The sequence below is a fragment of the Eptatretus burgeri genome, chromosome 7, assembly GCF_056783735.1.
Source record: "Eptatretus burgeri isolate ZD-2024b chromosome 7, Ebu_testis_v1, whole genome shotgun sequence".
Classification (NCBI taxonomy): Eukaryota; Metazoa; Chordata; class Myxini; order Myxiniformes; family Myxinidae; genus Eptatretus; species Eptatretus burgeri.
The window spans coordinates 61,307,454-61,323,322 of record NC_140967.1 but is presented as its reverse complement, the minus strand read 5'-3'; the positions used below and the strand labels follow the sequence as shown (position 1 = coordinate 61,323,322).

Below are 15,869 nucleotides of genomic sequence, written 5' to 3'. Positions count from 1 at the left end.
TCTCTGGACGCGTCCGGGCGGTATTTATGTCCAGGCTATGTATATAGTTTGACCGGTAGAAAATGGATTTCGGACATTATTTTGTTTCCATCTTCACTGTTATTCCATGTGGAATCATTTTTATGACAGTATGAATCGTAATTAACACTGCACCACATGTCTGCCTTCCCTTCCCCCTCCCCCTCCTTCCTCTATTTCTCTCCCCCCTCTTCCACCCCCCCCCCCAGTGTTCCCATCAGTGAAGCGACGGTTGGTATTTTCTAGAATTAAATATGTAGAAAAGTTCATTGAAATAAATCTCCCATGATAAATATCATGATTGAGAGCTCAGGAGTAACCTCAATGCGTTCAAAGGAGCTTGTGATCATGGCGATGAGCATGTTGAGAAGAACGATGACCATTACAGCCGTGTAAACACCATAGAGGAGGTGTCCCACAAATTCAGCCATTCCAAACTGGGGGAGGTTGGTGATCTCGTGGTTCTCCATCCCAAAAACCGTCCAGAACATGTATGTAAATGTCTCGTTAAACCTGTGGTGAAACCACTCACATTGAGCTATCCACTTCGGTGCTAGCAGAAAAATTGAGTAGTTTACATCACAAAATGATGATCATCCTACCTGCCGAGTTTGGAGTAAAGACTATAGTGGACGTAGATATTGTTGAGTCCACATAGGAAGGCTGTTCCAATAATAAGAACCAGAAACATGAACCTGAAAAATATTGATTGCATCACAAACATCACACATAATGAGGCAAAAATAAATGCTGGAAATGCCTTTAATCGTTTGCTGTCATTGAAAAGGACACAAAGCTAATTGAATTATGTGCATTGTTTTTATTACACCTAACAATGTCATTTTACAATATCTCCTATGGATCTGTAAACAATTTCATTTTCACCTCGAGATGTCATCGATCATGCGCCCAATGGAAATCTGTAATGTTCCCAGGGACTCGTGTGCGGGCAGAATGAAGGCAAGGCGAGTGAAACTCAGTGCACTGGTCACGGCAAACATGAGCTCGGCCAACATCTGTGGGTCCTCCTGTCTCCAGTCCTTTCGCCCTGAGGTGGACATAAAATTATAGAATATGGACACATTGTGATTTTAATGATGAAGCAATAACATTAATAAACGTGTATGCATATTTGATCACACCACTCCAATATCACGTCACTCTTCAAGACACTTCACTGGCTCCAAAATGTCGTGCTATATATTGTTTTTGGCCTCATTGCTCAATGGTGAAGAATCACTTCAAAAATTCTAGTAGTCGGTCCCGGATCCGGATATTCACCAAAATCGAATCAGTGCGTCCTTGTCACATACCCAACCTGTCCACAAAATTTCATCCGGATCTGTCCACAACTTTTTGAGATATCTTGCACACAGATAAACAGAGAGAGGTGAAAACAACCTCCTTCACCTTCAGTGGCGGAGGTAAGTAATTAATTTTGTCTTTTTTTTCTTCTTAGGTTCTGTTCATCTTGGTTTGTGGCATAGCGAAAAGTCCCAAGTGGAATAGAAAAAGTCCCACGTGACAAAGAGAAAACGGTATCAATGACACCAATTTCGCTCCCATTATAATCCAATGGGATATTTTTGTGATTATATTATTGCCAAACATCAGGAATTTTTCAAGATATCACATTGAAACTTACACTGCTTATTTGTCGTATTTGTAGTATATATATGTGTAAAATCTGGTGAAAATTAGTCAAAGTGCAAGGTCGATGCCATCCAAAACATGTCAAACACCTATTCGGCCACAATTAGAAAATGTATCAACGAAATTTAGTCTGCACAACATTCAATGTTGTTAACCATAATTGTAAACCACTTGATAGGTCAAATTTTTGAAATTACCAAATTGCTGTTTCCATGGCAACTATTGTTTGTTTGAATTTCGCAATTATCATGTTATGCACGACATATTTCTTGTTTGTTTCTTTGTTTTTTTTTTTTTTTGTTTTTTTTTCTCTGTCTGTCTGCACACAACATCGGCCACAAATGTCACCTGGTGGTAACCAGTATTACACGTTATCTTTTTCAACCAACTACATCTATAAAGTATGTACTATTAGAATGTGAGTTGGTCTATAAAGTACGTACTATAAAACGACACAGAACAAGTCCAGTTGAGGGTCTGCAATCTTTGATTGCTTTATTAACCTCCGCCGTCTTCGAAGATGGATGTTACTGTTTTCACCCCTTTGTTTGTTTGTTTGTGAACAGTATTACGGAAAAACTCCGAAGGATTTCGACGAAACTTGGTGGGGGGGGGGGTTAGGTCTGGTCCAAGGATCATGCCATTAGATTTTGGACTTGGTCCAAAATCCAATATGGCAGCCAATTTGAAAAAGAAATTTGAATTTTTTTTTCTGCATTTCTACATGTTTTAAGTGATTTCCACCCCCCCCCAAAAAAAAAAATTGTTAGAGAAAAAGATTTTTAGCAACTTTTTTTCAACAAAATTTAAATTTCTTTTTTTTTGCATTTCTACATGTTATAAGTGATTTCCAACAAAAAAACATGCCAAAATTATAATTGCGGCTGATTTTGGAACTTCAGGTGGATATACCCACGTAAAATAAATTTCTGTCTCAAGGAATCTAGTTATGACGAATGAATTGAGTATGTAAAAGTTAAAAGTAAAAGGGAAAGTTGCAAACTATAACTCTGTGAGCACTGTTCACATCAAATTGAATGAATAGGATATCAGGTTCACTTGAGTGACCGAGCAGTATTGGCGGCGGAGGTTTTGCACTCTACCGAGTGCTCCCCTTCCAGTTTGTATTTGTTTTACTTGTGGCTTTTTAACTTTTACTTTACATTTTACTGGTCTGTGAAAATCGATACTTTTTGCAACAGAAAAATGAGTTTATTATAGTCAGGAGAGAAGGTCATTAGTATTTGGTTGCCAAGGTAATTATGATTGAAAAGCTGACAAAGCATGATGTAATTATCTCACTTAGCGATTCAATTGTCTGTATTCTATAAATTATTGGTTTTTTTTGAAAGACCATCTACAGCCAGGCAGTGTCAAGATACCAGTTTTCACATCTCCGAATAATGTTTAAAATGTACATTTGATATAAAAAAAAAATCGATACAATTAGCTATACATACTGTATATAATATACATACATACATACATATATACACTGTATATAGTATATAGTGCATATGTTGCAGTCTGTAAAACCGCATATCTCCAAGGCAATGGCACACAACATACAGCGACCCCAAGACAGTTATTTCAATAGTACGTGTATTAGTCCTTTTCATATGTTTAGTGGGTAAAGGGGAAAGATGCGTTGCATGGGACTCCTTCAGTTAGGGTTCTTTAACCTTCAATCTTTGCGTTCTTCCACTTCCTTTCTCTCACACGAAACATGCAAGCAAGCAAGCACGCACGGAAATCAGGAAAGACTACTAGTAAACAAGCAAGTGCACCACTAGAGCGACCTATGCATTTGCACACCAATTTTCCATTCAAAACTGCATGCAAAAGTTCAACCGCCATTTTGCCTCAGACCTTCATTCTGCTCACCAAACCATACCGTGCTCACCACAACCACTTCATACGACTACTAAAAATCCCCGCAACAACCCGCGCTTACATTTTCCATTACAAACATGACCATTACTCACAATCTCGTTTCAAGGAATTTCCACCTCTTCCACAACAATGCCACAATGCACTGCTGCTTCACTACAAATGCCACAACATGCTCCTGCTACTCAATAACTGCCTCAACTGCCACTTACTCATCAAACACTTTGCACATGGAGATGCAGATTAGGTTATTTTGAGGCATAACTCAAAGCACGAACATGCACTGGAGCTCATTTAAAGACCAACGGGTGGCGCAGGGATTTCCCTAAAACCCCAAGCTTGAATGAAGGCCAGCACACGTTCGGGTCCAGAGAACACCTTCAAAAACCACGCCCCCATGTAGATTTTGGGAGTCGTTGTGTGTGCCCCTGTTGGCTGGTGACTGAACCATTTTTCGCTTTTGGGGCCTGGTGAGGCATGGCTACGACAGATATGGACCAATAGGGGAGGTCAATTTTGTTAGAGCTTCTTTTGATCCGATGGTTGGCTCCTCCCCTCATCCAGGGCTTTTGAAAAGAGCGTATGCGGCTTATTCTGCAGACTATCGCCGGGGACGGAGAGAGGCGGTCGCCGGGGACGGAGAGAGGCGGTCGCCGGGGACGGAGAGAGGCGGTCGCCGGGGACGGAGAGAGGCGGTCGCCGGGGACGGAGAGAGGCGGTCGCCGGGGACGGAGAGAGGCGGTCGCCGGGGACGGAGAGAGGAGGTCGCCGGGGACGGAGAGACTATCGCCAGGAGCAGATTGTCGAGAGCATCACAGGAGCAATTATCTCCAGACATCAGTCCTTGCTGGGGAGAAAGGCGGCGCAAGGATAAGCGTCGAGTCAGCGTGACCAGGCATGGGGTTACATATTGCTGCTGTGAGCTGGGACTGCTCCATTTCAACGTCACTCATTTATGTTGCAATGACACTTAACGTACAGACCCTTACATGATATACGATGGGATATTTTCTCTTACGCATATTTCCTCTACCATCTATCTCTCATCTACTGTGGATACAAAAGAGCAATCAACATGGGCAAGCACGACCAACTGTTCTTTCGGAGCAAACCCAAGAGCGAACTGAACTGACCTGCACCTCACATACTTCCTCTTACACTATGCCACACCCCACATCACATTACACATGCACTTCTCAAACACAAACCCTCGACACCCTCTGTTATTTTCCTTCCTCCCCTTTCCTAAGCATTCTGAGCTACATAGTTCTGTCGGCTGCACCAGGTATTGAGGTCGTTAATTCTCAACTGTTTCTATCGCTTTGGCCTATCTCTAATTTTGTGTGTGTGTGTGTGTGTGTGTGTGTGTGTGTGTGTGTGTGTGTGTGTGTGTGTGTGTGTGTGTGTGTGTGTGTGTGTGTGTGTGTGTGTGTGTGTGTGTGTGTGTGTGTGTGTGTGTGTGTGTGTGTGTGTGTGCACCTGTCTTAGCATAAGTGAAGACTGTATAAGAATTTTTGGGATAACTGCACTGTCTTCTTTTGTAATATTGTTTGCCTTTTGCCACACCCCACAAATTCCTTGCTTTCCCTGCTGTACATTTGCAATGAATTCATTTCCCGTGCCACATAACTTTCCTCGCACCTGGTTTAAGTGAATGTTGTTAGAAATATTCCCAGCTTGTTTTTGTCTTTTCCTCCATTGGTCCAGCATGGCCCGCACCTTAGCTTAAGCAGGATGTTATTCTCCAAGAATCTGTTAAATAGCCGGTACGTACTTGGCAGCTCCTCTCGTCTGCACCTGATTCGGTAGGTAATCAAAATAACCCAAGTACGTACCGAGGGCACGATTTCTCGATAAGGTCACGCGTCCTGAGGTAAACGGTTGTTAGATGGAGGACCCTAAAACACGTGGTCAAGTTATTGGCATTCGCGGTCAATGAGCGATCCACCGCAGCACAAAGTTATTCATGTGTGATGGCCTGCGATTCCCGGTGAGTCCGGAGAGGAACCCGAGACAGCTCCTCCCTTGTGGTTCCCTCGCGATGCTGGTCCTGCAACAATACCTTTTGTGGTACAAAGACTGACCTTTCCAATGATGCAAATGGTTTTACTTTTATTTATTTTTTCAGTTTGCAGAACATTAAAATGCCTTTTTCACTTTTCGAGCTTTTACCCATGTCTTGGTCTTGTCTCTGAAATATCTTTTGTGATTTTTTTTTTCACAGTACATCAAAAACGTATTTATGTAACTTCAGGTTATGTGTTCAAAATCTGCACACATCAATTCTGTTCCTCTATTCACCCCTCTGGGACCATCTTCCATCCCACTCTTCCTTCCAGACCTCCAAGTCAGTGGTGAAATACCATCTCATATCATCCCACATCCAGACAGACAACTTTGCTACCCCATTAAGCCTATGAAAGCTACCCCTCTTACCTGCAGGCTACTGTTTTTCACTCTTCTCTGTCCTCTTTCCCTTGCTTCTTGTATCTAACTGTTGCCCCACTGTCAGTTCATACCATCTGTCACCTAACTCTTTCATGAGCCTTGATCTCACAAAGAAAATATAAAAATTTATATAAAGGTGTCTAAACTCATAAATGTCAGACAGTGTGTGTGTGTGTGTGTGTGTGTGTGTGTGTGTGTGTGTGTGTGTGTGTGTGTGTGTGTGTGTGTGTGTGTGTGTGTGTGTGTTTTTCATGAAATATAATATATTCTCTGCTAACTCCCTAACCCCTACTCATCTCCCTCTTTGTCCCATCCTTGCTCTACCCCCAACTAACAGTGCAGCATTCTCCCACACCTCTCTGTCTCGGCACATATCCAAACAGTGGTTATGTCTGGACAGTGGTTATCTCTATACGTGTTTGGACAGTGGTTATCTCCGCATGTATCGAAACAGAGACATGAGGTTATCTCCGGACATGTCCAGATGATGGCTATGTCCAGACAGATCCTCCCCTCACACTACCTTACCTTGCCCTCCCCTTCAGGATGCCTTCCTCTCTCCCACCATTCCTTACTCCCCCACCCCTCCTCTGTCTCCCCACCTCCTCGCTCCTCCACACCTCTCTCTCCCTCCCTCCTTCTCTCCCTCCCCCCTTCGTATACCCATCGTCCGGACAGTGGTTATGTCTGGACGGACCCTCCCCTCACACTGCTTTACCTCGCCCTCCCCTCACGCAACCTTCCCATGACGTATCTGGACGGTGGTTGTCTGCGAACATGTCTGGACAGACCCTCCCTCACACTGCCTGAGCATGTGCTTTTATTTCCTCATGGTGCCTTCCATTTTTTAAAAATACAATGTCGAGGCTCTTATGAGAGCTAACACACAGAACATACAAGAAGGGGAGCGGGAGATAAGAGGGGTGGGAGAGGGGAGGACAAAACAGTGGGGAACAGAGACATGAGGAGGTCTGTGGAAAGGAGAGGGATGGGGTGGGGTACACAGAGTAAACAAGATGGACACTACAGGGACTTTCAGGAACGAAAGCAGGGAATTTGAAAGGTGGGTTTGGGGTGGATTAACTGAGGTAGAAAAGACCATGGTTTTGGATGGGCAAAGATAAGAGGTGGTAGTGAACAGCTGTTTTGAAGACCTGGAGGGAAAAGTGGCATTTAGAGAGTGTGGGAGTTTGTTCCAAAGGTGGGGAAAAAGAGGAACAAAAGAGTGAAGGTGAGCAGTGATACTTGATTTTGGTAGTTTTACCAGAAGGGGGTTGCTGGCGGACCTTGAGCACCCTGTGGAAATATGGAAAGGATATATCACAGACAGAGTGGGGGGGGGAGCAAGACAGTAGAAGAGAGAAAGACCACCGACCTGCCTGCGGTGAGAGAGTGAGAGACCCCCAAAGACTCAGCCTCATCGCGGGAGATACCAATGATCCTAAATGTCTTGGTTTCCACAGCATGAAGCCGAGAAAGGTGAGAGGCAGGAGCACCAGCCCAGAGCAGAGAGCAGTACTCCATCAGGTTGTGGATGAAAGTTTTGTATGTGGTTAGGAGCTCAGGTGTGTTAAGGAAGGACTTTGCACGACGGAGGATGCCCAGTTGGCGACTGGCTTTGGAAGCCAGCTTGGAAATGTGGCTTTCCCAAGAAAGATCATGGTAGATAGTGAGACCCAGAAGCTTGAATGAAAGGACTTCTTCAAGAGGATTGTTGAGAAAGTAGATTGGGGGGGATGGACCAGATGGTCCTTTCAGAGAGACAAAGTGAGAGTGTGAGATTTATCAGGATTGAAAGACATGTTCCACTTGTTGGATCAGCTTGTGATTTTATCCAGATCTGCAGAGAGTGAAGAGGCTGCTGCTTGCTGATGTGAGGGATGGTATGGCAGAGGGTGGAGTCATCAACAAAGGGATAAAGAGGATTTTGCAGTGTCAGAGAGATCAATGATGAAAACCAGACAAAGAACAGGGCCCAGAACACTGCCTTGAGGAACTCCAGCCTGAACAGGAAGAGTGGATGAGAGAACTCCATTAAGGGCCACACATTGACTGTGACAGGAGAGGAAGTCTGCAAGCCATGAGTGGAGATGACCTTGGATACCGTTGGAAGAGAGCTTGGTGAGCAGGGCAGGGTGCCAGACCATATCGAAAGCATGCGATATGTCTTGGGAGATGGCTCTGATTTCATGTCTGGCATTGAGGATCTCCATCCATTGTTGGGAGAGCAGAAGCAGCATATCCAGGGTAGAGTGACCTGGTCTGCATCCAAATTGATGATCAGAAATGAAGTCATTGGAGAAGAGGAAGGATTTAATGTCTAAAGTGATGATTGGTCTGTAGTTACAGGGATCTGTTTTTGCACCTTTTTATGCAGAGTGGTAACGTTTGCTAATTTCCAAGCAGATGTCAGAGGACCTTGAGCAAATGAGAGGGTGAACAGAACAGCGAGAGGGTGAGCAAGAGCAGGAGAGTAGGTTTTTAGGACACGTGGGCTCATGCTGTCTGGATCAGTTGCAGAATCCGAGTTGAGTTTTGACAGCAAGCTCTCCACTTTGTCAGGAGAAAAGGACACAGAGTCCAGGAACAGCTGGGTGTGACTGGTTAAGGTGGGTACAGAAAGCGATGGGTTTGGGACACAAGATTTAGAAGCAAACACAGAGTTTAGGCATTGAGCCTTTTCATGTGCAGTGTCAGCTGTGTGGCCATTTGAGGTAAGGGATTAGATTGAAGGGGAACATATACCAGAAATAGATTTAACTTTATGCCACCAAGATTTGGAGGAGGGAGACTGATTTGAGAGCTCGTTCAGACTTGAGATTAGAAAGATGTTGTTTTCTGGCTCTCCTGAGGGTAGACAGACACTTGTTCCAAGCTTTGTGGAAGGAACTGAGATTGCATTCAATTGGATTTTCCTTCCATGAGGTGAAGTCAAGTTGTTTCAGGATAACTGCCTCGCCACAAGCTTCAGTGTACCATAAGCGGGAGGAAGGGTAGGACAACTGAAGATGAGATGGGATAAATCTGTGCATGAGAGAGAGCAAGTTTCTTTGAAAGAATTCCCAGGACGAGTTTATGTCGGAGAAAGTGGAGATGGGAGACCAGTCGAGAAGTTTGATGACTGCTTGAAGACCCTGCCCATCGGCCTGAATGAAATGCTAGACTCGATGGCGCTGAGGTGGTTCTCTAATAACAGCCAGAGAGATGTCTACTTTGACAAGCATGTGGTCAGATGGACCGATTGAAGCAAAGGAAGAATAACATATTTTCAGGGAAATTGGTCAAAATCCTATCGAGAAGATATGGAGTACTGTTGTTTGAGATCCGGGTTAGGAAATTGACAGATTGTGTCAGTCCCAATGAGTCACAGAAGTCTTTTTCTGAAGTGCCATGGCAGGTGAGAGAGGTACCCACACCCAGCCAACTGGCATGATGACAATTGTAGTCACCACATATATAGTCCATGAGCCAGTAGGGTTGGTCGGTACCATCTGGGAGGAATAATTCTCATCATGATTTTTGGCAAGGTATACAACCCTAGAGTTAGAGGATATGTGATAGCATTGCATTGGTGGTAGCTTTTTGTGTGTTATCACCCTGTTTGTATGCCTACCCTTAAATAAGCTTTTGTGCAAAATGGCCAGTACAAGGTAAAACATCCAACTTCAACTTAACAACATTTTTTTATCAGTCAAACATTAATATCGAAATTTCTCACCTTTTGCTAGGATCATTTGCTTCTCAACAAAAAGTGTTAAACATGCCTAGGTTGAAAGGTATGTCATTGGTGACACATATCAGTGTCTATTTCCTGTGTGATAAATCATACCGCCTTTATAAAAGTACTTGTCCATCATTTACTGTGGAAAGTAAATAAAAGTTCTGGAATAATATAATTGCATGGGTGTTTAGCAAATTTATTAAGAAATCCAAAAATCTAAATTTATTTTTTGTTTTTGTATTTTAAGATCGGTATCGCAGACAATGTCACCCCACCCCCCAAATGAAAAAAAATACCTAATTTGGATGGATTTATGTAGTTTGGTCAATGTCATGATATTTTCCCTGTTGTTATTGAAGGATACTTTCCTAGAATCAAACAAAGGTAAATGATAGCATATTCATGAACAAGATTAATGTTTTTCCCCTGTAATTTCTCCAAAAATACAGAATTTCTGAGATTTAGATACTCAATAATGCACATATGAAGGTATCAAACACCCGTATTGCACAATATAAACCAATAAGACAGTATCAAGATGGTTAATCATATGCAATTTGATGAATGAGTCAAAGGTGAAAATGAAACACAATCTTCTGTTGTAGGGCATAAAATTACAGAATAGAAACGCAAATGTGATGCTCCACACTAACAAGGCCATTCATTACCTAGGCCCAATGTGTTGCTGATAAACATATTGTCTTATGAATCAAAGACGGGTCCTTTATAGTTTCTAAGACATCTCTGATCATATGCACATTACACTGATTGTAAGTGATATAAAATGTTCAAGATGAACTTAAAAATCATAATCATTATCCAGTTTTTCAATGTCCTCATCTAACCTTTCCTCATCATCTGACTCAAAGATGGATATGTTCTGCAATGTATCAGCACTGGACTATCAGTGCCTGTAATTGCAAACAATACATTCTTGGCTAGTATTAACTAGTCTTGTGCTTGTGATGGCCAGTGCCACACTGGATGCCTTGTACTCAGAACGGGGACTGCAATGGGAGTTTATCGGCTCACACACAAACTACCGACATCCAAGTGCACCACTCTCCTTAAATTGTTTCGTGTCTTGTCTGGTTTTTGAGAGAGAACATGTACGAATTACATTTTCCCATCTCACTCCTACGTCAACTATGACGCCTCTCTCGGTATACTGCACACTCTAACTGTACTCTGTACAGGACAACTTCACTCTAACAGGTTCCTGGACCACGATAATTTAACTCACTAGCAAAATTGTACTCTCCCATGCCCCCCACCCCCTCAGCATAACATCCAATTTCTAGAATGAAAATATCGCACAAGCATGACAGGCCAAATCACTTTTTCTTAAGTCCAACGATTCATAATAAGGAGGAAGAATAATTATTTCAATTAAATATGCAACAATTAAATTGAGAAAGTGGAACAAATCAGATTAAAATATATTCAGTTGATTTTGAAGAATTGATCATCATCGCATGTGCTCTACCCAAAGGCATGTCCTTGGATCATAGTCTTATCCATGTGTCTCTGTCCTGTGCCAGTCTTTTCATTTTTCAATATTAGAATTGAAAAAGTAAAGACATTCTTATCCTACTGCTCATGTATTCCCATATGTTCCTCACATGTTACACAGCTGTTTACACAATATGCACAACTCAAAACTTATACACACAGAGTACACACAACCAAAAACAAGAACACAAAACTTATACACACAGAGTACAAACAACCAAAAACAAGACCGATATGTTTTATTTCTGCAGTGTGTGTGTGTGTGTGTGTGTGTGTGTGTGTGTGTGTGTGTGTGTGTGTGTGTGTGTGTGTGTGTGTGTGTGTGTGTGTGTGTGTGTTTATATACCAAAAATAGAGAAATATTGGCATTCCTCAGAGTTGGGGTCGCTGGCACAAGCAACATTTCCACGCAGAGAGACAAGAACACGTAGCGTGAACGACGACATATATAAACTGATCATCACCAAGTCCAGGCAGTTCCACCACTCGGCCAAATAACTTCGTAGGCCTTCAATCCAAACTTCCTTGCACTCGTACCAGAAAAAACCTGCAAAGCAACAATGATGAACATTACCATTGTAATTTTCCTCATCATTATTGCCGTTCAAGGCACAACCCAATCATTACTTTAATGACAATATGTTTAATGCCAGGAAGAGTCAGCTGCACTTTGTCAACTTTCGGCTGATAAAACATAATGTTTGAATTGTCTGCCAACGCAGATGGACACTATCCTTGACAAACTCTAGTATTTCCTTTACTTTAATAATGCGATTTTGCAGACAAATGAATGATTACAGAAGATTTAAAATATTTATGTTTGGTATAATTTGTCATGTTTGTATTTCTGAGGAAGTTATTGAGATCAAATGTTTCTGCACTATAACCAACTTAAAAAATCTGTGTTAGATTTGCAACAACAAACTTCAGAATCAAATAAAGAAAAGTTTACACACCTGCAACAAACACCATGTGCAAAGAGCTCTCTACCATTAACTGATTGCGGGTGGAAATTTGACTGTTCTCCTGGTCCATTAGAAAAGACTCGATAAGAAGCAGCACTAAAAACCACAGGTAGGATGATGAATGCATCAAGAACTTCATCAAAGGTGTCTGCAGAAGCTTTCCAGGCTGTGTGATGGGGAAATAAGGAGAAAAGAGAATGTTGGCAAATTATTGACTTTGGTGTCTATTAGTCATTCATCCACTTGGATTTTACTTGGTTGATCATTCGCTGCACCCTCACTGCATTTACACATGTGAGCATTTTGGGTTGGGAAGGCAAAACCTTGGAGTATGGAGCAATCCAATATAGTAGAGCAAGAAATGGCATGAGCAAGAACACCCCAAAGCCAAAGAGGAACTGCAATGCTGTGTGGGTCCCCCGCCAGCGAGGAATTCCTTTTGACCAAATGGAACTGAGGACTTGTTGACAAATGGGATGTGAGACAAACTGAAAAAACACACAAAACAAACAAGTGAAACTTGTTCTAATCTTAAAACACGCATCACTCATCAAGTGGTGTGTTTCAAACAACCACATTGTCAGTTTGATCTTCGATGCAAGATACTGAGAGATGATGGAAAATGAGTTCCTGACTGTTTTCAACATGATGCAGGTAAACAGTTGTGGGAATTTTCACCAGTGAGTGCATGTGATGCGAGAGTGGAAGATGTGAGAGTGGAAGGGGTCAAAAATTCCACTGTATGTGCTTATATAATAAATAGATGACCCGCTTGCCCACCATGTTGCAATATTAAAATATACGTTTCACTCTACCTTTTTCTGATTATAATACACAGCCAAACGAAGGCGTGCCAAGTTTGGAATGCCTTCTGCAAATTCCTCCTGCATCTCTTCTCCAGTCCGTTGGGTGTCATTCAGCATGGCCTCCACTTCGGCCTGGTTCCGGCACATAGCAAGGAGTTCAACAGCAAAATTCTCACATTGCTGCCGTAGGTCTTCATATTCAGCCTGTTAGACACAGGATGCACAAGAGAGACAATAAGTTGAGGCTGAAGATTCAATGCAGTTTTGTTTGGTGTACAAACAGGCAGGCTAATGCTTGGCCCTTCCCCTCCCTTTTCTCAATCATTTCTATCTCTTGCCTCAAAACCAATAATCTTTCTTAATATACTTCCTTCCTCTCTCCAACACTTTGCCTGTGTACAAATGTATCATGTACGAGCACATGTTGAAAAGTAATGCCTCCTATTATTTTTCTCCAAAACAGGTAAAGATATTCAAATGAAGCATAGATATATACCAACATCAATCTTTATTCTATCATGGTGCTTATTTATATCCCAACATAATCACTACTGTGGTCCACACATTTTTGCCAATGATCAGTAGTTCTGTGAGGCCGTTGTGATAAAACTGTGCACCTTGCTGACTTAACCAGCGCTTTACAGTGGTTTTGACATCATCTTCAGAAGAAAAATGTTCTCCATGAAGGTTTTCCTTAAGATTGGGGAAAGATGAAAATCTGACAGAGGCAAGTGGGTCTGGTGATCCTTTGTGATGGTACTTCAATGACCGTCTCTTACTCTCAGGATTATAATGGTGCACCCAACTCTCATCTCCAGTCAGCTATCCCAACTCTCATCTCCAGTCAGCCATCCCAACTCTCATCTCCAGTCAGCCGTCCCAACTCTCATCTTCAATGCTTCATGCTTCACAGCATTGACAAAGTCATGCTGCCCTCTAACATCTTGGCTCACGTAGCACCGAGACGACGTGTCAGAATCACCAGACTTTGCACCCCGTGGTGGGAAGAACTAATGTGTGGACTGTGCTTTGTTTCATTCAAATATCTTTCGTTTTGGAGAAAAAGTAAATGAGGCATTACTTTTCAACACATCCTCATATATGGCACTGAAGGTAATCAATTTTCTCACTTTCATTCCCATCCTGTAATGAAAACATTATATGTAATAATGTTCTCATCACCATGCTCAGTGGCATTATGATTGGAGCATCTACTCTGAGTCTGGGAGGCAGGCAGGCAGTTCAATTCCGATGCTTGCAGAGTTGTACCAAAAACTTTAAAAATAGTCCATGCTACTTCTTCCTGCAGTTGGTTACCTTCCTTTTGAGGTTGGTGGCAGGATTTGCACTCCGGCCACCACAAAACACTTCACTCTGCAAAACACACTGAAGTGTGTGTCGGGATGGTGCTGAGGTGTCGTCTACCAAACAGCGGTCTCCTCTGGTTATCCTGAGACGGTCCCTTCAGGTGGGTGCCTGGACTGTCCTAGCCCTAAGAGATGTGGATGGGCCAGGCATCTATCTGGGGGATGGTCAAACAGATGCCCCTGGAGTACCGGTGTAAAGTGAACACAGCGATGCGCTGCGCTGTGGCACAGTACATGAATTCCCAATACATGAATGAATGCCACTTCTTCGCTTAATGCTCAGAGCGCCGCTCTGAGCATTAACCGTTGTCGTTGCCAAGTCCTGCATTGTCTCGTGTCTCTTTCTGCATGTGCATTTGTGTGACACTTCTTCCACAAGCTGTAGAAACTGTGCATAAAATAAACAAACATCATCATCCTCACTTTGCCTAACAGTATATGTATTTGAATTCCCTGATAATCCAAGGGGTATCAAGGAATACAAATGTAAAATTTTATTTCTCGTCAGTATGGACTTCACCTGCAGATAAGAGCTTATTCAGCAGAAAAACATCATTTTCATCGGGAAACCTAATAATAAAACATGTCTTGACATGCGCTGTGCATCCTTGGGTCGAGTAACCCAACAAGGGAGAGAAACAATGCAACAAGCCGGTAGGCGACGAGGGATTCGCTAGGATCGAAGCGCTGGATACGATGCTTTTCATCATGACCGATCCACCAACGAAGATTCATTGCCAAGACGTATTGGTTCACATACAATTGTTCCTCTGCCTTGCAAGATTTTTCCTATTGCGTATTTTGCCAACTGGCACTCCTCAGAAAAAATGACGGTAAATAGACACCCTATTTTTGAAGGACTACCATTTGAAAAATAATCGGTTTGCTGGTTTGTGCTGTGGAGCCTCGCGTTGCAGACACACACACACGGAAACCCGATAAGCTTCTCTCAATGCTCTTGTTTGACCATACCTCCTGAGCCACACAATATTTTTCATAAGCCACGCCCACTGTCCTACGCCACTCCCACTTTAAATAATAAATAATTGGAGGTGGTGTGTGGGTCATGGAATCATTTTCTGTAAATAAATAAATAATTGGAGGTGGTGTGTGGGTCGTGGAATCGTTTTCGGTAAATAAATAAATAATTGAAGGTGGTGTGTGGATCGTGGAATCGTTTACGGAAAATAAATAAATAATTGGAGGCGGAGTGTGGGTTGTGGAATCGTTTTCGGTAAATAAATAAATAATTGGAGGTGGTGTGTGGGTCGTGGAATCGTTTTCGGTAAATAAATAAATAATTGGAGGTGGTGTGTGGGTCGTGGAATCGTTTTCAGTAAATGAATAAATAATTGAAGGTGGTGTGTGGATCGTGGAATTGTTTTCGGTAAATAAATAAATAATTGAAGGTGGTGTGTTTGTCGTGGAATCGTTTTCGGTAAATAAATAAACATATTGTTATGGCTGTGGAAATTCGCAAACCACCATT

At 42.4% G+C, this 15,869-nt stretch overlaps 1 protein-coding gene across 1 annotated transcript in view; it reads right to left on the bottom strand.

The window, feature by feature from the left end:
- Window positions 1-15,869, bottom strand: part of LOC147023374 (short transient receptor potential channel 2-like) — a 92,224-nt gene that overhangs the window by 19,815 nt on the left and 56,540 nt on the right. The window contains exons 4-10 of the mRNA XM_085888721.1: window positions 13,023-13,217; window positions 12,531-12,695; window positions 12,199-12,373; window positions 11,589-11,789; window positions 904-1,066; window positions 621-713; window positions 339-531 (exon numbers count right to left, since the gene is read on the bottom strand). Coding sequence (XP_085744847.1) covers window positions 339-531; window positions 621-713; window positions 904-1,066; window positions 11,589-11,789; window positions 12,199-12,373; window positions 12,531-12,695; window positions 13,023-13,217 — 1,185 coding nt within the window. The remainder of the gene's footprint in view (window positions 1-338; window positions 532-620; window positions 714-903; window positions 1,067-11,588; window positions 11,790-12,198; window positions 12,374-12,530; window positions 12,696-13,022; window positions 13,218-15,869) is intronic.